This window comes from Saccopteryx leptura, chromosome 2 (genome assembly GCF_036850995.1).
Source record: "Saccopteryx leptura isolate mSacLep1 chromosome 2, mSacLep1_pri_phased_curated, whole genome shotgun sequence".
Lineage (NCBI taxonomy): Eukaryota > Metazoa > Chordata > Mammalia > Chiroptera > Emballonuridae > Saccopteryx > Saccopteryx leptura.
Genome location: NC_089504.1, coordinates 287,076,078 through 287,103,185, shown reverse-complemented (window position 1 = coordinate 287,103,185; position 27,108 = coordinate 287,076,078). Strand labels below are relative to the sequence as shown.

The following is a 27,108-nucleotide window of genomic DNA, read 5'->3' as shown; positions in this document are numbered from 1 at the left end:
GTTTTGGACGCCCTCCCCCCACCACTTCCCGGAATAGCCCCACCTTGCTAACCGCTCCCTGTACCGTTCTACACGCAATTCTACCCTAAAACCCACAGTCCTTGCCCCTGACGGACTTTCCAGTAGTCTGAATTCCTTCATTGGCTTTCCCCCGAGAAGGGAGCGGGGGAAGAAATATCCACTTAAAGAAGGCCGAGACCTGGGCTCCGTGGAACCATACGATCTTTCCCTCACAGTCCTCCACCTGCTAGTGGCAGATAGCCCGTTGGGCTGACCAGCCAGGCTCTCCTGCCCTCTAGTGGTCACCAGGAGCCTCACGGCGCCTGCCCAGGCGGGTTGCGGAGCTATCGGGTGCGGAGAGAGGTCGTCAGACTGCGCTGCCTAAGTGTGGGCCGAGAGAAGCTAGGCAGGGTAGCGCCCTAGCGAGAACAGTCAGTGGCTTGGACAGAGAAGGGGAAGAACGCACTGTGCCATCGACCGAGAGGCTGGAAACTTTAGGGAGTGTAAGGCGCGTGGGGCGGTATCTGGAGAAAATGGCGTTAAGTGTGTGGGATCCTGAGGTAGTGGAAGGGTCGGCGAGGTAAGTAGGAGAGTACATCTGAATGTGGAGGGCGGTGGGACAGGTTACGTATTTAGGAGGCTGAGGGGTATTGGGGCACTGAGCTATCTTTTGGGAGGCAGATAAACACATGGTAGTAATGAGGGTCAAACTGCATATGAGGGTACGTAATTTTGAAGAAACGAGAGCTGTTTTGAAGGGCAGAAATACATGGATCCAGGAAAGTATAAGGGGTCACAGCGACACGTGTTGCTTAGGGTATCCGGTCTTATCCACCTGGGTTGTGGTGTCGGCCGACGAAAGCAATTGCGTCCGCGTTAGGAAAACAATTCCTAGCCCCCAAAAATACACATAAAAAGGAACTTTAAAAACTCTTCGAAGCATGTAGGAAGCCAGGAACTTCGGCTCTACCTTGTTGGTGTAGCTTTGTCCAGAGCCCGAGGAGAGCGAGGCGTGACGTCAGCGTCCCGCGCGCCGGCCGGAGAGGCGTGGAAGCCCTCCACCAGCTAGAGGACTCGCGGGTATTTAGGTGGGCGGCCTCAAAACTTCCACCCCCAGCGTTGCCAAGCAACAGCCATTTATTTCAGTTGCTGGGATACGCGTTACCATGGCGGCGGCTCCGCGCCGCGCAGTCGGAGTATTTAAAGAGCAAGCGCGCGCACCGCTTGGGCACCAGAAACCTGCCTTCCGGGATGCCGCTGTCGTTCCTTCTGCCTTCTCCCCTCCCCCTTACTACCCCCTTCATCCTCTTCCGGGTGCCAAGTGTCTCTGGCCTCCGAAGTGAACCCAACTTCCCAGCGCGCCCCCGGTCCTTGGGCTGGTCCCGCTTCAAGCGGTGGGGAGTGGGATCCCGGGCCCCGGGCGGGCGGGAGGGACGGGACGCGGTGCAGTGTTGTTCTTTCCCCCGCCAATATTGCACTCGTCCCGGCCTCCGGCCCCCCCGGCTTCCCGGCCTCCCACTCACCCAGAGCGGGGCGGCCTTAGCCCTCCTGGCTGTCGATCCCGGCTGATCCAAGATTGATTGGAGTGTCGCCGCTACAGTTGTGAGTAAGTGGGGCTGGGAGGACTTTAACCATCCTCCGTCCAGCACCTAATCCTTCACCTAAACCCCCCATCTTTCACCTAACCCTCATCCAGCATCTTCCTCACCATGCTCCAAATTCAGCCAAACTTCCTCTAGATCTTTAACTTCCATCCTACCAGCCCCTCTCCCTTACCCCTCTTAGTCTCCTTCCTGCTCCCACAGTACCCCGGAAAATCCCTAAAATAAGCAACCGCACTGGCTTAGAAAACAACTGGAACTTTATGGCAATGTGCTGTTATCTTTCCTGGGGTTAGCGCCTGAGAAATACCCCTTGAAAAACTTCTCATCTCCTCAACAGTCACCACCTCTCTGGAGCTGAACTGGTTGGTGCCAAAGGAGGGTGTGTGTTTGTCTGAGGGGCTGTAGATTAGACCCAGGGGCCTCCAGAATGAACCCCAAGGCCAAAAGTTCTAAAATCAGGATTCTGAAGCTGGTAGCCACCTCTTTACACTCTTCCCTGGAGCAGCTGCCGCCGAAATGGCTCAAAGTCCTCGGGAACTGTGTCTAAGGAGGGAGAAATGATTGAGGTCAGAGATGTGACTCTCCCACAAGAACATGGGAGGTCAGGTTGATGTGGGTACAGGCCTCACCATTGCATCGGTACTGGAGATTGGACCAAATAATGTTTTCTTGGGAGAAGCAGAATACACCAAGACGGCCCCCTCGCATGGATGTGTCAATGATCACCCCTGAATCCGCTACTAGCTGGGGACCCTCATAGAGCTTCACTCTGTCCAGGATAGGGGTTTCCATTGGTGGCAGGGTACCGGTGGGCACTTTGCCACTATGCCAGGGCCCTGTGCATCCCCAACCCCCCTCAGTTCAGCAGGCCTGAGAGAAGGAAGGAAAGGGGAGGGAAAGGGGTGCTTTTCTCAGGCCTGGGGCCCCTGGCTCTTTGTCCAGCCCCCTTTGCATCTCAAAGCACCACAAAGCACCAGCCACATTCCAAGCAAGGATTGGGTTGCCATGACAATGAGCACAATGGACTGGGGGGTGAAGTCACCGGCTTCCCAGGCTCTAGTCCACACCCCCACTGCCCCACCCCCGCTTATTCCCTGCCCTAGCACCCCACAGCACCAGGCACCTTAAAGGCAAAACAACCCAAGTGCCTAGACTCTGGGACCTTGGCTATTTCCTCTCCCTTCCCTGTCATTCCACCAACTAAGAAATGCAAAGTTGTGGACAAAGTGCTGAACTGAGAGGTCTCAGCTCTGCTGCAAAGAGATGTGATGTCTGGGGGCTTAGTTTGTGCTTCTGTAAATGATGGTCCGTTCCAGGTCTGACACTTGACCAGTGAAGGGGCTGGATGTGGTATGCCTCTCCACAGACTGGCCTGGGCTTTGGAGACAACCAGAGATGCCCCAGTTTTACAGAGGGGATAATGGAGTACAGAAAAGGAGAGACTTGCCCAACATTGCCTATATGTCCTTGGCACCACAGCCCAGGCCGCCTGATGCTAGGAGAGCAGGGCTGAGGTGACGTGTCTGTGGTGAGAGGAGATGGAGAGAAGTGGTGCTAGTCCAGGACCACAGCACCAAGGCACTGAGTAGAAGGATCACTTCCCACCTAAAGGGGAAGGAAAGACTGGGCCTGGGGTCCCTCAGGAGGGTTCAGCCCCTCCCCTCACCGAATGTAGCCCACTTGAGGCCGATGCAGCAGCTGCCAGCGATAGGAGGTCTTGTCACGCCAGCCCACATTTCGTGGGTCAGTCCACAGCAGTCGTACCTGGTCAGGGGTGTGGCCAGTATGCCACAGGGCATTCCGGAGGTGCTCACCTGGGCCAGACACTGATGTCACTGCCTGGGGGTCATTGGCAAAGACATTGGGTTAACAAAGGACCCAAATGAGGGGAGACAACAGGTTGATAAGTACAGGTGGGAAAAGCAATCAAGGTGGTAAGGAGACTGTTCTGGAGCCCCAGGGAGCCAACCTCCAGGCCCAATCTCTGAGTAAGAGAGTTCCCATCCAGATAGGGGGGAGAGGTTTTAGGAAAGGGTCTTGAATTGGGGAATATGGACAGCTGCGGGACCTTGAGCTGCAGCCCAGGCTGGGCAACAGCCCGAAAAGGTGTGGCCTGCCAGTACGTCTGCTCTGTCTGCTTCCACATAACCACATAGAAGCGGCCACTGTCTTGGTAGCTGAAGAGGAAGCCTGCATAGTCATCATCGGTCACTGTGTTCACATGGAAGGTGCCTTCAAAGTCCACACCGTTGAAGGCTGTATATCCTAGTGGTGGGTGGGTGAGTGGGATCAAGGTCAGGAGCAGCAAAGCTACTAGTGGCTCATTGTGTAGAGGGGATGGGAGGGGATGCCTGCTGTATAGTGTGGCCAGCTTGTCTCCCACCCTCAGCCCCTGCTGGATTCCTCTGTTTAGAAATTATTGAACTGGGTATCCCTCACATACCAACAGCCAGGCCGGGGTCACTGTTCATGGTCTGAACGATTTCCATGCCCTGGTGATGGGCAATAAAGAAGAAAGAGCTGATCCAGGTGCGCTATCCCACTTAGGCCTTGCCCAGGCGTCCAGTCTGACAGCACCCGCCCAGCCCACTGCCCTAGTACCTGGTTGAGCACAACCCAGTTTGGGTCAATCTGAGCATCCCCCTCAGGGTCCAGGACGACGGTCTGATAGGCCCGAAAATCTGTGAGGGTTACCTCTGCACTTTCAGGGCACACATCCAGGGGGTCCACCACTGCATCATTGTCAAAGTCATCCTCACAAACATCACCAATGCCATTGCCTAGAAAGAGTGAGGCTAGGCACTCAGGAAGGCCCTGGCCACTGCCACTAGCCAACACTATTACCTCTTGGGCCTTGCATTCCTGACCTCTCTCCCCACTCTACCCTTTCTCACTCCCCTGCAAGGCTTGCCACCTCTCCATGAGCAAAGCCCACTCTAGTCCAATCCTCTGTGGGACCCTAGCCTTACCATCTGAGTCCTTCTGATTGGGATTGGGTACCAGGCGACAGTTATCAGGACCAGGAGGCACGTAATCTGGGACACCATCATTGTCATCGTCCCCATCACACTCATCTCCAAGTCCATCATTGTCTGAGTCCAGCTGGGAACTATTGGGTAGCTGTGGGCAGTTGTCCTTGGTGTCCTGGTGTCCATCTCCATCGCTGCCCAGAATAGGCACCAAATAAAGGCTCTAAAGGTACCATATCCTTCCCTTGTCTCCTGCTTAGGAGTCTCTCTGAGGTATAGCATCCATACAACCAGACCCCTTGCAGTCAGCCAGATGAGGTGAAGATCCAGCAGTAGAAATGTAGGGTAGATTACAGGAATAAGTTCTTACTCAGCAGTAGTGGAGAGTTAAGGCTAAACCATAGAGAATTGAGAATATACTAGAGGAAAGTAAAGTATCCCCTGTAAGACCTTTTATCTCTTGGCCAAGACCCTACCTGTCTTCATTGGTGTCACAGACATCCCCCACCAGGTCACTGTCTGCATCTGTCTGAGATAGAGGGGGCCTGTTCTCACCATCTCTCCTGATAACTGAAGATGGTGACCACTTTCCATCACCCATCAATCCCCCCCGCCCCCCGCTTCCCTGCCCTCTCCATTCCCCTGTACCTGGGTAGGATTGCTCATTTCAGGGCAGCTGTCACAAGCATCTCCCACTCCATCCTCATCTCTGTCTGTCTGCAGGGGGTTGGGGACTTTAGGGCAATTGTCCAGTCCATTGGGGATGCCTAGAAGACATGAGGATAGCAAAAGGTTGTCACACTCTCTCCTGGGTTGGTGAAAGCTTTGTCTCCCATCCTGAGGATAGCTGTTCAGGAAATCTGACTACTTCGTCTCACCCTCTTGCCTATTCTCTCCCTGCCTAGCTACACTCTATCTCACATTCCCATTGACATCTGCCATAGGTCATTTTCCATAAGAACACCCTCCCCGATTCTCAGACTTCCTAGCTTCCCTGCTTCATTCCCACTATATTCAAATTCTTACAAGTCTCCCACCCCCTCAGCCCAGGCATGCACCATCCCCATCCACGTCGTTGTCACAGGCATCCCCTTCCCCATTGCCATCTGTGTCCTTCTGGTCATTGTTGGGAACGTTGGGGCAGTTGTCACAAGCATCACCAAATGAATCTGTATCTGAGTTTTGCTGGTCCTTGTTGGGGAACAGCCGGCAATTGTCCTAGGGTGGGAGGGAAAGAGTCAGGCCTCACTCAAACCACTGGCCACCTAGCACCCACCTTGTCTCTGTACCCTTGTCTATGATCACCAATCCTGTGATGGTCCACCTGCTTGGCACAGTCCCACCCATCCAACCTCCAGGTAGTCCACCTTGTCCTGGGCACTGAGCTTATGCTTTCCTAATTTGTAATACTGGAGCCCTTCCTGTAGAGCTGCCCAGGGCCAGGGGTTGGGGGGCCAGGTTTATGGAACCAGGCAACAGAGACAGGGAGGAAAGCATAGGAGCTGGGAGGAGCAGGATGTTTGGGAGCCACCTCAACGTTCTTGATCCCGTCCCCATCAGCATCATCATCACACTGGTCCCCCACGCCGTCATTATCAGCATCTTCCTGCCCAGAGTTTGGTGTCAAAAGGCAGTTGTCCTAAAGGTCAGGGGAGGAGGAGAATGGATGAATTCTGGCCTGCCCAGCCTGGGGCACCCACCCTGCTCATGTGTCTGCCTCAGCCTGCACCTGCTTGCAGTGTTTGTTGTTGTCCATGCAGGGTAGTGCCTGATCCGGGTAGCCATCGATGTCTGTGTCAGGCCCACACACGTTCCCGTTCCCGGCCCAGCCCACGTTACACTGGGGCAACACAAAGGGTCGGAGTTAGTGTCCCCCACCCCACCCTTTTTTCTGCCTTAGGCTCTATTCTCACCACCCAGTTCCTGGGCCTGGGCCCAGGCCCACTTCTCTTTCACATGAAGGTCTTCATCCCAATTCCTAAACATGTTCACTAGCCCTCCCCCTCCCCCAGATTCTCCCTTTTCTTTCCAAGCCCCAGGCCTAGCTCACCGAGCAGGACACTGCACCATTGCGTTCAAAGAGACAGTGTGCGTGGACATGGCAGGGACTGTGGGCTGGGCTGTGGCAAGTCCGGGCTGGGAGGCAGCCCTGGCTTTGGTTGCCCAGGAAGCCCAGGCGACAGGGACCACACTTGAAAGAGCCCTAAGAGTAAAGAAACCCTATCTTAGGAAGGAGGGCCAGCCTACCAGATGCCCAGGACCAGCGCTGTCCCACCTGATGTGTGTAGAATGGGCACTCAGCTTGATGCCAGGTCAGTCAATTATCTCCTTTAGGTTTTCCTGGCAACCTTTAAAAGTAAACAACCCCTGCCTGACCTGTGGTGGCACAGTGCATAGAGCATTGACCTGAAATGCTGGGGTTGGCAGTTCAAAACCCCAAGCTTACCTGGTCAAGACACATACAGGAAAGTAATCAATGAACAACTAAAGTAAAGCATCTATGATCTCATTCCCTTTCTCTCTAAAAAAATCAAAGAAAAGTAAATAGCCCCATTTTTCAAGTGAGGAATCTGAGACTCAGAAAAGCTGATGGTCATAACTAGTAAGGGACAAAACCAGAATTCATACCAGGTCCACATAGAACACCTACTATGAGTGCCCTGGGGAAGGAGGAGAGGAAGCAGGAAGTTTGAGAGGGAGTTGCATAAACCACTACACCAGACACACAGGGTATTCAGCTCACCACTGTATTGGTGCAGATGGAGTTTGGGTCACAGCCACCATTGTTCCCATCATTACATTCATCAACATCATTGCAGACCTGAAAGGGCAGACTTTGGGTAGAACCAGACCTGTGGTAGGTCTCCAACAAAGGAGAGAGCACTGATGTGGCCTTATCTGTGAACATTGACATGAAGCCCAGACCCAAAACCAATGCAAAGCCAGTAGATGAGCCAGTAGCCTCATCCCATTCATCACAAGGGCCCCATAGCCAACCCAGAAGCCTCTGGCCCCTGCAAGGCCAACCTCTCTTACCCACACACTCTACCCAACCTGACCTGTTTGCTGGCTCGGGCATAGTCAATGCCCACACCAGACACCCGTGTGCCTTTGTAGCCTTGAGGACAAGCCTCACAGTGGAAGCCAGGCATGGTGTTGATGCAACTTGAGCCAGGGAAACAAGGGTCAGCGTGAGCACACTGGGGACCAGATGAGAAGAAAGAAGTCAGGCCCCTGCCTATGATCCTAGGACCACTGCTCTTAGTGTCCCATTTGCAGCCCTTCCCACCCAACATCACTGTGCTCTGAGTGCCACCCCCCCACCCCCCCCACCCCGTCTCCCTCTGGGTTCCCTCCTGACTAGATATCTCAAACTGTCCCTGCCACTCCCCTAACACCTTTCCTGTGTGGACCTCAGTCTTTGCCTCAGGCCTTCTGTCTCCCTCCCTTCTCACACTTCTTTTCTGGTCTACAGCCTCTCCTAAACCCAAGGTTCCTCTCCTTTAGACCAACATTTGCCCTACCTTCTTGGGCCTCTCCTACCCCCCTCCCCAGCTTTCTATGCCCTTCCAGATTCTGCCCTTCCCCACCTCATTGATGTCAGTGCAGTGGGTGCCGTTGCCCTGCAGGCCAGGGGGGCAGGGCCCACAGCGGTAGCCAGGGTACTCGTACACTTCCATGCAGTCCACGCCTCGGAAGCAGGGGTTGGGGCTGCAGTGGGAACGTTGCTCATGGAAGCCTGGGGGGAGGGCACAGTCAGAGCCACCAAGAGGTCACCATTCAAACTATCAGAATTGGAGGCTCAAGTCAGGGGGTAGGAAGCAGTGATACCACCTTGAGCCCTCCCCTACTCTCCCACTCACCGCACACCTGACACTCCATGATGGTGTTTCGGATCAGGGACATTTCCTTTACCTGGTGGATGGGGAGGAGTCAGCTCTCAGCATCTGCCACCCCACCCCAGAGTCTGCGACCCTTCTCTGGCCCACTCCAACCTGGTCTCGGATATCATCCCGCAGCTCCACCAGGATCTGGTTGAAGAGGGTGAGTTGGGTGACCAGTGCCTTGGTTTGCTCCCCTGTCAAGGCCCAGGGTGCAGAGAGGCTCAGAACTGGGACACCAGCCCTGGTCCCTCTTTGGGTAATAAGCCAGCTCCTGCCCCTGCTGACCACCCCACCACCACCTTTAAACTCCATCCTATTTCCGTTGAAGGATTTACTTCTCAGGCAGCTGCCAAAGCCTGGGACCTCTTCCCCATCCTCATGCCCCGTCCACTTCATTGTGACCTACTCACCTAGGATGGAGTGGAGTGTGTTGGTCACTAGATAGAAGAAAACACAATCAGAGGGTGGAGATGTGGAGGGGCCTGCCTGGTGAAGTAGCAGAAGAGGGACAGAAACAAAGGGCTGGAGCTTTGGAACAAAGGTAGGGTGTTGGATAGTAGGAGGGCAGAGGTGACAGGCAAGCAGCACTAAGCTCTTTCCACAAGGTAAGGGACCCTCTTAGGGAGTTGCCTCAGTCAAAACCCAAACGCCTCTAATTTCCAAGCATAGTGGTGGCAGAAGGGATCTGAGTAAGGCAATCCAAAGCAGGACCAGGGACACAATACAGTCCATTTCCTCCCTTATAAGCTTCTACCTCAGGAACGCTTTCTATGAAATATCTGTAAGAAGTGGGTACTTTATTTAGATAAAAGCCTCTGAACATCTCTGTCAGAGAGAGCAGGAAAATGGGCAATGCTCAGAGAAATTGCTGGTAGGTGACAGCAACCAATGGGAGCTTAAAAAGAAAAGACCCAAAACCCTTATCTCAGTCAAAATCAAGACCAAGCCGCCCAGCCGGTGGCACAGATGCTGAGGACCCAGGTTTGAAACCCCATGGCTTGAGCATGGGGTTGCTGGTTTGAGCATGGGGTCACTGGCTCAGCTGGAGCCCCCTAGTCAAGGCACATATGAAAAGCAATCAATGAACAATTAAAGTGATGCTCTATGAGTTGATGATTTCATCCCTCCCTCGCTGTCCATCTTCCTCTCTCGCTTAAAAAAAAAAAAAGACCAAGCCCTGGTTGGATAGCTTGGTTGGAGCATTGTCTGAAGCACAGAGGTTGCTGGTTCAATCATCCCTGGTCAGGACAGGAGCAGATTGATAGTCCTGTCTTCCTCTCAAAGTTAATTAAAAAACAAAAAGACCAAGCAGTAACATCCTAACTGCACTCAGAGTTCTTCAGAGTTACAGTCTGCTCTTGTATCACTTTATTTTTCTGGCTACACTGGTAGGCAAGATGACCTGAACAGGGATATCTTTTGGGATGGCTTTATTATTTGGAGATCAGAGTCAGAGCTCCAGGAACACGTGAACCAAAGGAATGAGTGTTAAGGAGAAGGTCAAAAGGATGTGAATCACCAAAGACCACAGGATGTGATCTGCGGTTCAGGATGTCAGCTAACGGAAGTCTGTGTTACCTGCACTGTGGATGGACTCATCCCCCTGGAACGGACACTCACTCAGGGCTCCTACTCGGGCCATGGACCCACCCAGAATCATTTTCATAGATTCCATAAATCCCTGGGGGGACAAAAGTAGAATAGGGTGGGAGGACCTACCAACTCCCACCACTGGAGCAAACTGTTTCCACAAAAAACCGAGGCTCCTCCCTTCTGCTCACCTGCATCCTCAAATAAGCCTTCTGTCCAGTCCTAATCTCCAGCCCATCAACCTCCGCTGGAGGGATGGGGGCCAGTGCTGGAAGACCAGCATGCTGATCGCCCAGTTTGCAGTCCACATAGAGCTGCAGGGCAGGACTGGGGCGGGATGGACCTTGAAGTCGCAGGAGAGCTGTGTGTGTGCGCCCATCAGCCAGGCCTGCTTGCTGTAGGTTCACTGCATGGACTTTGCCATCCTCCCGCTGATACCGCACCAGCACTGCCCAGAAGGGGAGGTCAGTATGGGTACCCCACCCACCCCCCATCTCCCAGTTGAGCCTTGGATCAACTCTTCTGGGTGCCCCACATCTCTAGGACTATTATCCTTTACTCATCTATGTATCTCTAAACACCTTGTATATAATATGTGAACAATATATGTTTTTAAAATTGGTTCAAAGACTAAGACTTTCTTAGTATTCAGTGGCATCAGATTACTCTATCCCCTGCGAGGTGGTAGCTAGTTATATATCCACTGAACTGTCCCAGGGATGTGAGAGACCTCTCTATACTCCTGCTGAGGCATAGTGTCAGGATTTCCTCCTCCCCCCAGGAATTCCCAAGTACAACATCCCGTCCCTACAAATACCAGGCATCACCCTACTGTTTGGGTACCTGGCCTTCTGAGGCACCGCCTAAGTACCCCATACCAGGTGGCCCCTGGTGCCTGGACATAGCCTGATAGGTCCATGGTCCCCAGTGGAGCCCAAGGAAAATTAAGAGATGTGGGAGTGGGGATAAGGGAGAGTGCTCAAGGGGATCACCACTTCAGGAAAGGAGATGCCCACAAGTCACCTTTGTTGATCTTGCCCACAACAGAGGCCTCCAGCCATCGTGTGTTGTCTTGGCGAGAGTAGAGGCCAAAGAGGACACCACCCTGCTTAGGAGGCAGGCGGAAGGTGGACAAGAGGTAGATGTCCCCAGCAGTAAGCAGGGCTGCCCGGATCTTCTCTGCCACAGCTACCATCTGCCGGGACTCACCCACAGTCAGCAGGTCAATCACTGGCCAGGCAGGGATTATCAAAGTCAGGGAAAAGGGTTAGATGCTAGGGCCTGCCCACTTCCCTGAGTCCTCAGGGTTGGGGCATCCTTCATCACTCTCCCCATCCTCACCACCAGTGTCAGTCACCTCAAAATTCAACCCTTGCTGCTATCAGAGGACAAGGTATTATGCCTTTCCCTCAACACTGCCTACAGCCACCCTCTGGGAATCCACAGGCCTGAGGCTCATTTGGAAATAGAAACAGTGCCCCATAAACTTGAGATGTCTCCACTAGGTGTCGCAAGGGAGTCATTGCTGATTCTAGTCAGGAGCAGCACCTGGTGCCCACAGCCCAAAAATTGGAAGGCAGTTTCTCTTTACACTGCTGGCTTTGGCTCATTCTACACCCTAATGCCCCTCCTCCCATTCTGGGGGCTCAGCACACTCGTTCTGGATGAGAACAGCTGCCCACTGAGGGCTCCAACCCTCCCACTGTCTGGCTCTCTCCCTCGGGAATGTAGGACCCAGCTCCTTTGCCGCCTGTGTCCTGGCCAATCTGTGGTTTCCCTTCCAGCCAGTAAAGAATCTGTGCCTGTGTCATCTGCTCCAGCTACCTCTCCCACACCCACAGGCCCATCCCACTACCAGACCTCCGGGAGAGCCCAGACCTCTCGGTCCCAACCCCCACTCTGTCCTTGGGCAGCCAGGAGCCCAGGGGAGGAATAAGCCTAGGGGACCACATAGTGCACCCACCTTCCACGCTGCTCTCCCAGATCCTGAGGTGCCCAGGGATGCTCAGACACCGACCCAGCCAGGCAGCCCTAGCATCCAGCTCCTGAGTCCTCTGCCATGGCCTTATGCTGATTCTGGCCAGTTCCCACTCACCTACCACCCTCTGGTGTTCACGTCTTCCATAGGGCCATAATGCAGCATTTCATCGCTCTGGCTCAATTTCAGGACTCTCCCCTTCTCCTTCTCTCTTACCCACATGTTCCCTGCTACTAGGCTGAGGGCAAATGGGGAGGAGGCAGGGGGTCGAAGAGGATGGAGACAGGCTTACCCTGCAGGTCCTGAATGGCAGATGCGAAAGTGCAAAGGAGAAGAAGAGCCAGGGCCCCCCGAAGTTCCTGTGTCTCCATGCCGCTCAGCCGGCTCACTACCCCTGGCAGGCAGGCGGCTGGGAGGGGAAAAGGCTAGGCGGAGAGAGCAGGAGCGGGAGGGGGGCGGGGGGACTGGAAGGGGGAGTTTAAGGGGGGGCAGCAGGCGGGTAAGGGGGGGTGCTGAAACAAAGAGCTGCCAATCACCCTGGAGGCATCCCCAGCTCCAGGAACCAGGGGCACTGGGAAGAGCCCTGGAGGCCTCCCTGCCTCTCCCTAATGGTCCTCTCATCCGGCTGCCTCTCTCTCTCCTCGCACCTCGTTGTTGGGGGCCACTACCAAATGCTACCGTTTTCTGGAAGTCACAGCTGGGGGCCGCAGAAAACCCTGGCAAGGTAGTACCCGACAGTGGGCATTATTCCACAGCTGGCATGAAAGGAAGCCAAGGGAGTGGTGGAAACTAGCTCGCTATAGTGCCCAGGGGATGCCCATAGTGCATGAAACGTGCTCTCTGAAATGGCAAGTGCTCTTTATTAGGGTAAGGGTCCCATGACATGTGCCTGTGCCTCCATTTTCCCTTTCCTAGGAAAACCTAGACGGGTTCCATGGGAACTGGAGAGAACGTCTAAAACAGTGGTCACTGAGGTCGGAGTGAAGAAATAAGAGGAAAAGGACACCAGAAGCAGGAGTAGACCAGGCAAAGGGGACCAGGCTGGGAACACCGGGGGTACTGGCTGACAGACGGTGACGCGGCTGAAGCGGAGGGGCGCCTTAGTTCGCGTTACCAAGGCAATAGCCCGTGAGCCCCCCCACCTCCCCTACCCCCACCCAAGCCCTAGCTCGGCCTCACTCCCGCCGCCGCCGCCGCCCCTGTTTTGTTTCCATGGCGACAGGCGGCGCGGGGCCCGCTCCAAGCATAACGCGCTGTGGAAAACATGCGCCTCGGGGGATCACCCCCCCCCCCGCACCTCCGGCCATGGGCCGAGGCCTGAGGGGCTCTGGAGCAGTGGAGGCTACGTGCAGATTTGCGAGACACCCCCCAACAACACCACCACCACCACCAGGGCCGGTCCAAGCGCTCGAGACCCCTTGTCCCGGGCCTGCCACTCCTCTGGGGCTTCGGGGAATCCCCTCGGTCTAGGCGTCCCGACTCTCCAAGGCGCACCCGGTCGAGGGCCCTTCCCCCCCTCCCCCCTCGGGAGCCGCCTCTGAATCAGGCGGCGGCCTCCCACCCCAGAGGTCCTCAGCTCCGCCCCTGCCGCCCGGCAGCCTCTTGGGCCACGAGAAGCCGCACCTCTCCGGGAGCCTCCCTCAGCCCTCCGCCTCCAGCGACCAAAGGAGCCGCAGTGTGGGGCGGATCCATTCAGGGGCGGGCACAAGAGCGAGGAAAGTGCTTCCGGGACAGAGGGCGGGCAAGATGGCGGCGCCCATGGAGTTGTTCTGCTGGTCGGGGGGCTGGGGGCTGCCGTCAGTGGACCTGGACAGCCTGGCCGTACTGGTGAGGGTTGGTGCAGACGCCCTCTGCTGCGCCCTGGAGGACTAGTGAGGGACCCCTAACTGGCTGATCATCCGAGTTTTGCCAGGGCGCCTCACGGGCGAATTGGGATAAACTGAGGCAATCAAAGAGCGTGCCAGCAATATGGACTCAGCGCCTTATGCCTTAGCCTCATAGGTTTTGTGTAGCAATAAAAAGAGGCGTGGTCGGGGGTTCAGGAAATGGGTTTTAGTCCTCTCTCATCTATTTACTAGCTGTGTGACCTTGGGGCAATCCCTTCTCCTATCTGGGCGCTATTTCTATATGCGGGTCTTGACTAAAGCTGAACAATCTCAGGGTTCTCAGACTTGGCATTTATATCTTTCCTTCAGCCTCTCTTTCTTGCTCCTCCCTTTCCTCCTCCTCACTAAAGAGCATTTACTGAGCTTATTGTTTTTTTGAACCAAAAGAACCACAGTCAGGTTCTGTAGAAAGACCTCTGGATTCAAACTAGTTCATTTCACTCATTCACACCTTCATTTAATAAGCATGTACTGTATTAGGCCTCTTCCAAATACCAAACATTGGCATGCAAAAATAAGTAAGACTTGGTCCCCACCCTGGCGTTATTTACAGAAAGGCAGACGTGTCAGCAAATAAATATAGTAAAATGTTCAGGTGCTAAGGTATAAGTGGGACAGGCCAAAGTGACTGCCAAAAAAGGGCATGGTCAGTTTTTCCAAGAAAAGTAGTATACTGGTTAGAAAAAAACAGGATAAGTGTTCACCAGGTAGATGGTAGGCGAGGAGGTGAAAGGATTCACCTAGCTGACTTGTTTTTCTTTTTTTTTTTCTTAAGTGAGAAGTGGGGAGGCACAGACAGACTCCTGCATGCGCCCTGACCGGGATCCACCCGGCAAGCCCCCTAACAGGCAATGCTCTGCCCATCTGAGCTTGTTGTTCCATTGTTTGGCAGCTTAGCCATTCTAGCGCCTGAATGGGGTCCACGGAATCATTCTCAGCGCCCTAGGCCAACCTGCTCCAACAGAGCCATGGCTACAAGGGGCTAAGAGAGAGAGAGAAGGGGGAGGGGTGAAGAACCAAATGGTCACTTCTGTGTGCCTTGACCAGGAATCGAACCTGGGATATCCACATGTGGGGCCAGTGCTCTACCACTGAGCCAACCGGCCAGGGATCCTAGCTGACTTGTAATCGTGGACATATCCATAAACTCTGAACCCAGTGTTGCCCATTGTAAAGTGTACACAATAATGTTTGTGTGTGTGTGTGTGTGTGAAGTACTAAGCATAGATCATCACACAAAAGGTATTCAGTAAATGTTATTTCTCTCGATTCCACTGTGGGGGCCATATTCCTAGCCTCTCTGCCTTCTGCTTCCTTCCCTGCAGACTTATGCCAGATTTACTGGTGCCCCACTCAAGGTGCACAAGATCACCAACCCCTGGCGGAGCCCTTCAGGTATCCAGTGTCTGCGGGTGGGTGAGGAAGAGAGCTGTACAAGGGGAGAAACAGGAGACAGACAGGAATGTGGTCCTGTGATCCAATATGTACGGATAGTCAGCTAAGAGTCTGGTGGGCATACTTCTTTCTCAATGTCAGGAATTTTGCCTGCCCTTCGGACCAGTCACGGAGAGGTCATCTCGGTACCACACAAGATCATCACCCACCTTCGAAAAGAGGTAGGTGGTTTGCCAAGGGGGTTGCCAGTGAGAAAAGTTCAGTCAATTCAGTGCAAGACACATTTATTGAGCACCAAGTAAATGCCAAACTAAATGCAGGTGACCCAGAGCTTAAAGGAACACAAAGTGTGATTGGGGGGGAGGGGGGTCACATACATTGTTGGTATGATACATTAAGCAGTAGACCAGAGATTAAGCTGGGGCACTTTGGGGCATATGGAGGCACTGTGCCTTCTACCTGCTGGGCAGAGAGAGAGAAATGAACAAGCTGATGACATAAGGGAGAGAGAGTAGAAGAGAGCAGTTGACTCAGATGAGACCCTTGAAAATGGGACCAGGGAGGGACTCCTCAGAGCCATTGCCCTTTTTTCAGGGACCAGATCAGGCAGGATATGGGGCTTGGGATGGACAAGGCTTAGAACCAGGGTGGGGAAGTTGGAAGAGCATTATATGAAGAATGGGGAGGCATAAGCTATGATCTTCACTCTTTTCTTTACTCTGTGACCTTTGGCAAGTCGCTTAATGTTCCAGAGCCATAAGCTTCTTATTTGTAAAATTAGGGGGCTTAACCAGGATGCTTTCCAAGGGTTTTTCTACCTTTCACGGTCTAATTCCAAAAGAGAACACATTGTCAGAGGTGGGAGCCTCTTCTACATTTGTACTTTTCCCAAAGACTAAGGAGCTGGAGAATCAAGAGAGACTTGAGAGGCATGGAGAGAGGGGATCCAGGTAAAAGTCAAAGTTCCTGACAGGAACTATAGCCACTGCCCTGTTTCCTTCTATATGAGCACAACTTTTCCAGTTTCCAGAGTTTTTCCCTAATGCAGGCACATCGAGAGGAAGGTATTAGTATCCCCATTCTACACAGGAGAAAAGGAGGCTCAGAAAGACTTAAGGATCATGTTCAAGAGGATATTTGGGGCCAGAGCTTAATCAGGATGTGGAGGGGATGCTAAGAAAGACACTGGAGCCTAGGAAAGTGAGGCAGCCTGAGGCCTGGGATTTCCTTTGGAATGTGTGTGTTGTGGTGGTGGCGCCTGGGCCAGGCAACGAAATAGAGGAAATAGCCAAGAACTAGGCATTGAGAATACAAGCCAAGGAACCCTGGGCATGAGTTCCCTAGGTCCCAGGAGCATGATAACAGAGTCTTCTAGTTCCTGAAGCATGAATGGAGGGGCCCAGCATGCCTCTAGCTCCACTCGGCTAGCTTTGTGGTACCTGGATTGAGGAAGTTACTGTTAGAAAGTTGCTGTCAGCAGGCATGTTGCCACCTTTCTGTGGAAATTCTGGGAGCTGCTCCTGGTTTGCGGCTGGGCCTTCCTTCTTCCCCCCAATGGGTGCAGGACCTCAAAGGCCAACAGGCTCCAAGGTCCTGGATGTCTGCCAACAGCAACAGGCTATTGGCTGTGCCCAGGCCAAGGGGCCTCAGCGGGAAAAACTCATTACTCTACCTCTGCTATATTCAGAGGCTAGTGAGAGGTACCAGATAGGATGTTCCTGGGAAAGTGCTCTGAAGTCAGCATCCATGTCATGGTGGACATTTCCTCCACAGAAATACAATGCTGATTATGATCTGTCTGCCCGGCAAGGGGCAGACACCTTAGCCTTCCTATCTCTGCTGGAGGAGAAGCTGCTCCCAGTGCTGGTGAGTGTGCCCAGACCTCCCAGTGTTCATGGTCAGTGGGGAAGGGGGCCAGGGACACACACACCCTACTCCTCACCCCCTATCCCCCAGCCTTGGAGCAGTATGGTGATCAGAAGCCCACCCTTAGGCAGGCAGGTGCACTGGCTCAGACCTGCCTTTTCCTTCCTCTGTGCCCAATCCAGATACATACTTTTTGGATAGACACCAAGAACTACGTAGAAGTGACCCGGAAGTGGTATGCAGAAGCTATGCCTTTCCCCCTCAACTTCTTCCTGCCTGGCCGCATGCAGCGGCAGTACATGGAACGGCTGCAGCTGCTGTGTGGGGAGCACAGGCCTGAGAATGAGGAAGAACTGGAGAAGGAGGTACCTCTGGGATAGGGAGCTATTGTATGAGAGGAACCCCAAGGTTGACAGTGGGATGGGAGTGCCTCGGAGGGAAGGTGGCATGGTACCCACAGCCACAAGCCTACCTGTGTCCTCCCTGTAGCTGTACCAAGAGGCTCGGGAATGCCTGACCCTCCTATCTCAGCGCCTGGGCTCTCAGAAATTCTTCTTTGCAGATGCGTGAGTCTGACTCCAGGGGAATAAGAGGTGGCTTTGAAGAAGATGCACTTTTGAATATAGCTGCCAGCACTGGGGTGGGCTCAGCTCTGGACAAGAGGTCCTCGGGACAGATACTGGGTCTGGTGACAGTGGGGCTCTGTGTAGGGCTGGAGCCTCCTCGGTGGTACAGGAGGGTGGGAGGGCTGCCAGGCACAGGAGGGGCCTGCAGGGCTGGGGGGGGGCACTCAATGTGCCCTTTATGCAGCCCTGGGATAGAGTCCCATTCAGGGCCAGGCTGGCTCCACCTAGGGGCCTCCCCACACAAGGCCCAGAACAGCATGTCCTCTCCCACTCTGGTGGCCCCTGCTGCCAGAACCTACCTCCCAGGGCTGAATCTTCCTCTGACTCCATCTCTAGCCACTCTGCCGAAGTTGTCCTCCTCCATCACATCCCTCTCTCTATGCTTCAGCCCTGCCTCCCTGGACGCCTTTGTCTTTAGCTACCTGGCCCTGCTGCTGCAGGTAAAGCTGCCTAGCGGGAAGCTGCAGGCCCACCTGCGGGGGCTGCACAACCTCTGTGGCTACTGTACCCACATCCTCAGTCTCTACTTCCCCTGGGATGGAGGTAAGGGCCAGGTGGATGGGGGGGCACCAGCCTGGGGAGCATGGGCAGGGGTCTAGGAACTATTCCCCCTGCCCACCTCCCTTCCTTGTTCCTCAGCTGAGGTGCCACCTCCACACCAGACACCAGCAGGCCCAGAGACTGAGGAAGATCCATACCGGCGCCGGAACCAGATCTTATCTGTGTTGGCAGGGCTGGCAGCCATGGTGGGCTATGCCTTACTCAGTGGCATTGTCTCTATCCAGAGGGCAACGCCTGCCCGGACACCAGGCTCGCGGGCCCTGGGCATGACTGAGGAGGATGAAGAGGAATGATTTGTCCTCATGCTCCCAGGACTGATTTTTTTACTATTATGCATTCCAGAGGTCCCTGTGTCCCCTGTTGTCGGTACAGCCAGAAATGGGTGTCTTCCCCCCCCACACACACACACCCAGAATAAACCTGCTCACACTGACTGGAATTAGAAATTCTCTCCTTTAAGGGGCCACCATTTTTCCTAGCTGGTGCCAAGGGGCCATCTGTGTGCCTGAGCCATCCCACTGGTGCTTGGCTTCTTAGTTGCCTGTGCCCTGATGCTGACATTGCTCCTGCATGGGCTCATTTCTGCATCCCCAGGAAAGACAAACAGTCCTCAGTTCTAGGTCCAGCTTTCCTATTCTCTTCATTTTCTTACCCTTTCCCCACCCCCATCTTGTGTTTGTACAGACAGTGAGCTCACCCTGGGCCTGGGCCCAGTTTCCACAGGCAACCAGCACAGAACACACACTCACAGAAGCTTGGGGGTGGGGTGAGGGGGGCCACTGGGGCTTCCCAATCATTTCCCAAAGGGCCTTCAGCCCCTGGCACCAGCTAGAGGGGAAAGTGAGTCACCCAAACCACTGTTCCTGGGCTTACATCACTTAAGCTTACCCCAACCCTGCTGTACCCTCTTTAGCCACAGACAGCATGTGAGCTGACTCTGTCCCTTTAATGTTGAGCCCCGGCATCTGCTTGGGTATCTGATTCACCACTAGCGACGCCACAAATAGGTGTGAATGGAGTAAGCAGGTGAGATAGTCTCCAGGAAGCCCACAGCAGGATCCTTGATGGTAAGAGGCACATCCTTAGAGGAGCTGGGAAGAGGGGAGGAGAAGCTGAGTGTGATCCTGCCAAACCCACCATCCTGTCCTCAGCCCAGTTCCCAGGCCCTGCTGCTGCTCTTACCGGTTCAGCACCACCATAACTGCAGAGCCATCCGGATGCATCAGTGCCACTGTGTCCAAGTCGTTCTTCTCACTAGCAACTAGCCCCACTCTCTGGGAGCCCTCAGGAATGAACTTGCTGAAGTGGGAACAGGAAGAGTCAGGGAGCCCAGCCCAGCCCTCTGGCCCTGAGGGTAGTTCTCATCGATTTGTAACCCAGGAAGTCATTCCCCCCCCCCCAAAACCTTGCCAAAATTCTGCCCTAATTCTCCAGGTCTCAAGCCACGCTGCTCTTGCCCTCTTGCCTCCCAGCCCCAGCATTGGCATTCGACTTGTGTCTGATGCCATCAAGTTACTTCCTGCCCAGATGGTGTATGATGGACAGGTGTGCCTCACCCAAGGTTCCCACCCTAAGCACCTACTGCTCCTCATGTGGGGTGGTGCACATTCAGTACAGGAGATGCTAGACCTGGTGTAGAGTGGGGGTGCCTGCCGGCCACTCACCTGAAGTGACCAAGGTGGTAGAACATGGGTTGTTTGTAAAACATGTCCTTGGCAATGTCTACAATGATGGGACTGTCAACAAAGTTGCGTACCCAATTGGGTCCCCCTTCAGGGTTCAGGGCGAGGTTCCAGTCAGTCCAGCCAACCACATGGTAGAGGAGGTTCTAGGGTAGGAAGGGCAGAGAGAGGGGCTCCACACTGGGTACCCAGATAACGAAGTTAATCAGGTAGCTGGACTACGGTGCCTCAGGCCTGTGAAAGGGGTGTTCTAGATCCTGAACATCTCAGGAGAGAAATTGTGAGGATAGAGACATCCCAAAAGAAGCTGAGAAATCGGAGGCAGTTCTAACTGCTTGAGACCCAAGCATTTGGAAAAAGGGTGACGGGATGTACAGATCTGTGAAGGGAAGGCAAGATAGGGCATCTCATATCCCGAAATGTCCCCCAAGCAAGCCAGCTGGGGAAAGGTTGGAGAGAAGTACCTATCATCAACCTTTAGTGAAACTAGGGAGGGTCAGGTGGCCTGCGTCGTGGGAAGGGAGACGGGTGGCTCACCGTGATGATGCTGTGGCTGTACTGCATCCCTCGATCCCAGGAGCCGAGTCGCACACTCTGCTCCCAGAACTTGGAGCCCACACAGGCCTCTGAGGCAAAGAGCATGGTGTTGGGGAACAGGCGGTGTGTCTCCCCCAGGGTGGCTTTCGCTGGAGCCAGAAAGTCCAGGTACCAATGTACAGCAATGCCATGAACATACTTAGCTGCCTCTGGGTCTGCTAACACCTGTACCGGGAATGGGAAGAACTATTGAGGAAAGGGAGCCACTGAACCTGGCCCATGTATGGATGGTTCTGAAAGAAGTATTAGGGAACCAGAGAAATAGGCAGTGAGATAAACACAAGTAAAGGGGTTGAAGCAACAACAATGGGGGATCCATGGGACCTTGGTGATCCAAAGGGGGTTACTAACACCCTAGCACTCCAAGGGTGCCATCTTGGCACCTGCATCAAGCCCAGAATGCTCCAAGAATCAAGAGTTGGGGCAGGTCCTGGCCAGTTTGCTCAGTGGATAGAGCATCAGCTTGGTGTGTGGATGTCCCGGCTTCAGCTTCTATCCTTAGTCAGGGCACACATAAGAAGCAACCATCTGCTTCTATTCCCCCTCCCTCTCCCCCTTCTCTCCCCCTCTCGCAGCCAGTGGCTCAGTTCATCCAAGCATTACCCCTCAGGCACTGAGGATAGCTCAGTTGATTTGAGCATTAGCCCAGACGGGGGTTGCCAGGTGGATCCCGGTCGGGGCACATGTGGGAGTCTGTGAGAGATCTCCCCTCCTCTGACTTAAAAAAAGGAGTTGGGGCAGGAAGGCACTTCGTTTGAGAGCCAGTCATTTAAATCATGGATTTAAGGGTCACTAGGGTAGCCATGGAGGTCCCGGGTCTTACCACCTGGGCCCAGCGGGGCAGCAGCAAGCGTTGGTCATCCAGCATGAGCAGCTGGACATTGCGATGTGTACTGTTGGCCAGGGTGGGACCCAGGTCACGGGCAATGAAGTCTCGCTGGTGTTCAGGGGTGAAGCCCAGGCACTGGAAAGGGTACCCACTAAGTAGACCTGCAGAAGGCTCGTTCTCAGCTGTCACTGCCCAGAACTTTAACTTATGCTCAGCATAAGCATCCAGGAACCTGGCAGGGGAAGGGTATGTGTGACCATGACCAAGAAAGGGGACCAAGACTCTGGGAAGGAAGAGGCCCAATGAAATGAGAAATACTGGGAGCCCAAGTCTGAAAGAACCAGAAGATAGAAAGGTGAGAGGAGGAGAGTCAGATCTGAAGTTGAAACAGGTTGGGATATAGACGAGGCTGGTTCAGACCTCATGCCCTTGCTCCTCCCTTACTTGACAAAGTATCTGGCCCAAGTCTGGTGGTAGAGGTCTCCTGGCTGACCCTTAAGCGACCCCCTCCCATTCACTGCCCCATTGGTCTTGAGCCAAGTGGGTGATGTCCAGGGACTGGCGAAGAGTGAGACAGGGCGCCGGGCCATCTCTAGGGCTTGGTGAATCAGGGGTATCTAGAAACAAAAGTAGTGAGGAGAGAGACACCCAGAGTTGGAACATAGACAGACTGGCCCAACCAGTGCATCAGGCCTAGCTATCAGCCCCCGCCCTCCCACCCTTAGGACAAAACACCAGGCATCAATGCCACCAGGGCCTGAGGAAGCCAGAATGCCCACCTTGAGCTTGACATCTTCCTCTGGGAGGCTAAAGTTGTGCAACTGGAAGTCATCAGGTGTGTCGGCATAGGTGTAGGTGCGAATAGAGAAGTCACAGCTGGCCATGGGTACCCGAATGATATTGTATTCAATTCCTGCAGAAAAAGGCAAGATCTGGGAGTCTGAGTCAATAGGGGAATGTGGGGCCTGGCCTGCTACTTGCCAGTCCTAAAGTATGTCTGGGCTCCTGGACTGGGCACTATGGAGCCAGGCACCTGAGTGAAACACAGCTTTCTGAGCCTGCGAGTGTCCGAGCACTCAGTGGAAGATGGACAGGACAATCTTATTTATTTGGGTATTAAGAGAGACCCAAGTATCAGGGACAGGTAGAAGTCAGGGTCAAAGGAAATTTCAGTCAAATGTACTATGTCACCTTGCCCCCCTTCTCACCTTCTTCAGAGAAGTACGATTTGAGTAGCAAATTCCGGACTGGGGGTGACAGGGCAAGGATATTGAGAGCAGCAGCATCTGTCATGGCCCCTCCAAATCCCTTCACTTTCTGGAACTTCTGATCTGGCTGCAGGGTCAGTAACAGCCCTGAGAACATATTCAGGGAATTAAGGGTGTCAGTGCACAGAGGAGAAACCCCGTGGTGATCACGGGCATGATTCAGCTCCAGGAGGACCCAGCCTACCTTAAAGGTAAAAGGTGTAGCAGTTACCTGTGCCTGTTTGGTTGGCCTGGATGTGTCCCAGACTCAGCTCCATCCGGCGCCCACTGCGTGTGCTCTCATAGCGCATGAAGGTGCCAGGGGCAGGTAGGGTCAGGGGATCAAGAGAGTCACAGTATGTGGCATTGCAGACACAGACCACTGAACTATAGCCAAAGCTTTTAGGGCTGCAGGGGTGGGCACCTGGGAGGGAGGGACAGGCAAGGACTGAAGGATGAAGCCAAGATAAGACACACCAGTCAGGAGAGCCTGAACACCGTTTTCAAAAACCCTCTCACTGTACCCCCATCCCAAGCATTTGTTGCCTGACCTGTGGTGGTGCACTAGATAGAGTGCTAACCTGGAACACTGAGGTTGCAGGTTCAAAACCCTAGACTTGCCCGGTCAAGGCACATATGACAAGCAACCAATGAAAAGCTAGAACAACGCAACTATGTCTTGTCCTACTCCCTCCTCTCTATAAAATGAAAAAATAAAATCTTAAAAAAGAAAAGAAAAAAAGCATTTGTTGAGCACATATTGAAGTCCACCACCAGTTTTATAGAATGCTACAAAAGAACCACAAAGCAGAGGGGAGCCTTGGGGCTACCTCTCTTCTCGACTCACTCACCTGATGCCCAAGAAACAGCCTGGAGTAGAAGCAATCCCGCAAGTCTGGCAGCCATGATGCCTATCCTACCCAGGACCTTGGGACATTCCTGAAAAGAGAATGAGGAGTGGCTGGAAGGCAAGCACCTCTCCACCTCTTAACTACTCTGCTGGGCAGCACTTGGCTGCCTATGGGCACCCACAGCCTAGTCTCCTACCTTTAATAGGAATAGAACGGACTCTGCTGTTGTGACAGCTCTCCCTCCAAGCCCTCTCTGTTAGTGACAATCCCACTTCAGACAGGACTCTCCTCCTCGCCTCTTCTCACCCATTTCTCCCTTGACCTGTTCATAAAAATGCCATGATGGCCTGCCTGAGTTTGAAGAGAGCCAGTCATTCATTGAATTCCAGAACCTGGATGGTCAGGATTCCAGAAGCAGACAAGATCAATTGGGAGCCCTGGCCCACATACCTCTCTGGAACGACTAGAAAGCTCCATCACCAGATGAGAAGACTGCAGAGTTCCCAAGCCTCGGAGTGGATAGAGAGTCCACTAAATAAAAACAGGAACACAGGTACCTGGGTAGCTACAAACACCAGATTAGCCTTGTAGAGTAATTCCGGCATAATGGAGTGGATGGGTCATGTGACGACTATGCAAGAGTCACATGATACAGGAAGTGAGGCAACTGCAACCATAATTGTAAAGGGCGACTGGCAGTCCTCCAGGTTGTTAGTAATTACACATCCTCTGAAATTCTGGAAGGCATGTGTGGATGACATCTTTAGGAAGAATCTAAATTAAAGATCTGAGTGGAGGATTGGGTAGAAGCTCCCGAATCCCAAAGGATGGAAATAATAGTAGGCACATTGCTTTCTTGAGGAAAAAAAAGGTTAAAGTAATACTAATTAAATTAATACTAATTAGCCTGACCTGCAGCGGCACAGTGGATAAAGCCTCGACCTGGGACGCTGAAACGCTGAGGTTGCTGAGGGTGCTGGTTCAAAACCCTGGGCTTGCCTGGTCAAGGCACATATGGGAGTTGATGCTTCCTGCTGCTCCTCCCTTTCTCTCTCTCTCTCTCTCTCTCTCTCTCCCCTCTAAAATGAATGAATGAATTAATTAATTAATTAATACTAATTAAATTAATACTAATAAAAGAGGTTCACTGTGCAAAACAGTATAACCAAAACTGAGGTATGATTAAGACAGTCTTTGCTCTATATAGAGCTGTGAAGCTGGGGAGTCAGACATTTACACAGATAGTTACAGATAAAGACAAACAAGTAACAGGTGTGCATCAAGGGACACTCCATGGTGATGAGTTAACTTAGAAGGCTTCATGGAGGAGAAAGGGCAGGGATCATTAACCAGCGGCATGCCGGGAGGCTGGGCCCTGGGAGAGGAAAGACATGATTGAAGGGAGGGAGTCCTCAACATTGCGCCTCTCCAGGCCTCCCTTGTTACATCATCAGGTACAGGTTGTACAATGGCTTCTCCTTTCTCATAGGACAGGGAGGTTGTGTAAAGTAGTTCAGAAACTGGGAAGTGCTGTACAAGCTGCATCCTTAGTGGATATAAGAAGGGGGTTGTCCGTAATGTTGCAGCCACATCACACATGAACCACACATCACAAATAATTTAGTGGGAGTGACACACACAATTATGACTTGACCAACTCCAGTCCTCTGAGTCTTTTTTTTTTTTTTACTTTATTAGGGTGACATTGGTTAATAACATTACATAGGTTTCAGGTGCTCTGAACCTATTTTCTAACTAGTAAAAGAGAGGCCACACCACAACCTCTCAGGGTTATTATTGGGATCAGTGAGATAAGCGTGAGCCTGGCACATAAGAGGTGTTCAGTAACCGCTTGTTTGTTGTCTATTAGAATTCTCTCAGTGAGCCTGGCCTGTGGTGGCACAGTAGATGAAGCGTCAACCTGAAATGCTGAAGTTGCCAGTTTGAAACCCTGGGCTTGCCTGGTCAAGGCACATATGAGAAGCAATTACTTCAAGTTGATGCTTTCCACTCCTCCCCCTGCCTTTCTCTCTCTCTCTCTCTCTCTCTCTCTATATATATATATATATATGTATATATATATATATATATGTATATACATATATATATATCCTCTCTCTAAAATCAATAAATAAAAAATTTTAAATAATAAAATAAAATTATTTCAGTGATGAAGTCTTTCCAGACAAACTCTCAGCCTCTGTTTCTTGTCTGTAAAAGGGGAGTGATAGCTCCTATCTCATAGAATTGAATTGTTGTGAGGTACCATAATGTGTGTGTCTAGTAAGCTGCTGGGCATCAAATATTGCAATCAGTTGTCTTTAAAGAGTTCAGTAAAGGAATATCTTACTCATTCTACGTAGATGTCCTGACACATCATTATGTGTCAGTAGCTGCCCCATCCAGACTTCCTGTTTTTCCAGGAAATGTTGAGCAGTACTCATTCTTAGGAGGAGAGCAGGTGATATCTATACAGCTAGTGCTCGACTTATGACCATGATTAGTTCCAACGGACTGGTCGTAACACGATTTGGTCGTAAGTTGAGTAGGCTATATGTACAGCAGTGGTCCCCAACCTTTTTTGGGCCACGGACCAGTTTAATGTTAGAAAATATTTTCTCAGACCAGCCTTTAGGGTGGGACGGATAAATGCACAAAATAAAATTATGCGACCGGCATAAAAACTGTGGTATCAATATTTTTAAATATAATTGTCGAACTTACGAGACAAGCATCAAGAGTGAGTCTTAGAGAACTGTGCTATGGAGACATTACAACCACTGCATGGCAAGAATGTGTACAAACCTGTCCGTGCCACAAATATCAGATCCTAGTTCTAAAGACTATTAATAGCTGGAAAAAAAGATTCTCTAAAGACAACAATGACCGTGATCTTGCACCAACACTTTCTTTTTATCCTTTTTATTATATTTCTTTAGCTCTCTTTCTAGGGGGAATAAAATGCTTTACCAAAAGAGAATAAAAAGTGGAAAAAAAAAAAAAAGAGTGAGTCTTAGATGGATGTAACAGAGGGAATCTGGTCATTTTTTTAAAACAAAACACCGTTCAGACTTAAATATAAATAAAACGGAAATAATGTAACTTATTTATTCCTTCTCTGTGGACCAGTACCAAATGGACCACGGACCAGTACCAGTCCGCAGCCCGGGGGTTGGGGACCACTGATGTACAGTACTGTGAAATGATGTTATAAAAATCTTTAAGTCAGCCTGACCTGTGTTGGCACAGTGGATAAAGCATCGACCTGGAATGCTGAGGTCACTGGTTCGAAGCCCTAGGCTTCCCTGGTCAAGGCACATATGGGAGTTGATGCTTCCTGCTCCTCCCCCCCCTTTCTCTCTCTCCTCTCTAAAATGAATAAATAGCCTGACAAGGTGGTGGCGCAGTGGATAGAACGTTGGACTGGGATGTGGAAGGACCCAGGTTCGAGACCCCAAGGTCTCCAGCTCATCTAGCGCGGGCTCATCTAGCTTGAGCAAAAGCTCACCAGCTTGGACCCAGGATCGCTGGCTCCAGCAAGGG

At 52.5% G+C, this 27,108-nt stretch overlaps 3 protein-coding genes across 11 annotated transcripts; 1 reads left to right on the top strand and 2 right to left on the bottom strand.

Annotated features, from left to right (window-relative positions):
* Window positions 1-1,843: 1,843 nt before the first annotated feature.
* Window positions 1,844-13,671, bottom strand: THBS3 (thrombospondin 3). 6 transcript variants are annotated; one of them, XM_066362278.1, is made up of 24 exons: window positions 13,649-13,671; window positions 12,318-12,434; window positions 11,071-11,277; window positions 10,239-10,495; window positions 10,036-10,138; window positions 8,868-8,894; window positions 8,569-8,651; window positions 8,437-8,488; window positions 8,164-8,312; window positions 7,633-7,773; window positions 7,317-7,394; window positions 6,624-6,776; window positions 6,303-6,413; window positions 6,105-6,212; window positions 5,632-5,791; window positions 5,222-5,340; window positions 5,050-5,102; window positions 4,574-4,767; window positions 4,206-4,384; window positions 4,048-4,096; window positions 3,673-3,869; window positions 3,271-3,443; window positions 2,234-2,373; window positions 1,844-2,147 (listed from the first exon to the last, which is right to left on the bottom strand). In XM_066362278.1, the coding sequence occupies exons 2-24, from the start codon at window positions 12,394-12,396 to the stop codon at window positions 2,089-2,091; spliced, it is 2,871 nt and encodes a 956-aa protein (XP_066218375.1). In that variant the 5' UTR covers window positions 12,397-12,434; window positions 13,649-13,671; the 3' UTR covers window positions 1,844-2,088. The 6 variants fall into 6 exon arrangements, with proteins under 6 accessions (XP_066218375.1, XP_066218378.1, XP_066218377.1 ...); XM_066362281.1 differs by lacking the exon at window positions 12,318-12,434 and adding an exon at window positions 12,143-12,263 and having other exon boundaries at window positions 13,649-13,664; XM_066362280.1 differs by lacking the exons at window positions 12,318-12,434; window positions 13,649-13,671 and adding an exon at window positions 12,011-12,062.
* Window positions 13,672-13,713: 42 nt separating this feature from the next.
* MTX1 (metaxin 1) lies at window positions 13,714-18,798 on the top strand. Its single transcript, XM_066362289.1, has 8 exons — window positions 13,714-13,852; window positions 15,237-15,306; window positions 15,448-15,527; window positions 17,080-17,172; window positions 17,355-17,537; window positions 17,662-17,738; window positions 18,187-18,341; window positions 18,438-18,798. Exons 1-8 carry the CDS (start codon window positions 13,772-13,774, stop codon window positions 18,650-18,652), a joined length of 954 nt encoding a protein of 317 aa, XP_066218386.1. The 5' UTR covers window positions 13,714-13,771; the 3' UTR covers window positions 18,653-18,798.
* A 488-nt stretch (window positions 18,799-19,286) lies between these two features.
* On the bottom strand, window positions 19,287-24,179 carry GBA1 (glucosylceramidase beta 1). 4 transcript variants are annotated; one of them, XM_066362286.1, is made up of 11 exons: window positions 24,016-24,179; window positions 23,566-23,653; window positions 22,947-23,162; window positions 22,676-22,822; window positions 22,247-22,380; window positions 21,912-22,084; window positions 21,462-21,699; window positions 20,579-20,803; window positions 20,024-20,187; window positions 19,542-19,658; window positions 19,287-19,450 (listed from the first exon to the last, which is right to left on the bottom strand). In XM_066362286.1, the coding sequence occupies exons 1-11, from the start codon at window positions 24,040-24,042 to the stop codon at window positions 19,348-19,350; spliced, it is 1,632 nt and encodes a 543-aa protein (XP_066218383.1). In that variant the 5' UTR covers window positions 24,043-24,179; the 3' UTR covers window positions 19,287-19,347. The 4 variants fall into 4 exon arrangements, with proteins under 4 accessions (XP_066218383.1, XP_066218382.1, XP_066218384.1 ...); XM_066362285.1 differs by having other exon boundaries at window positions 22,947-23,138; window positions 24,016-24,093; XM_066362287.1 differs by lacking the exon at window positions 24,016-24,179 and adding an exon at window positions 23,762-23,876.
* Between the last annotated feature and the right edge of the window lie 2,929 nt (window positions 24,180-27,108).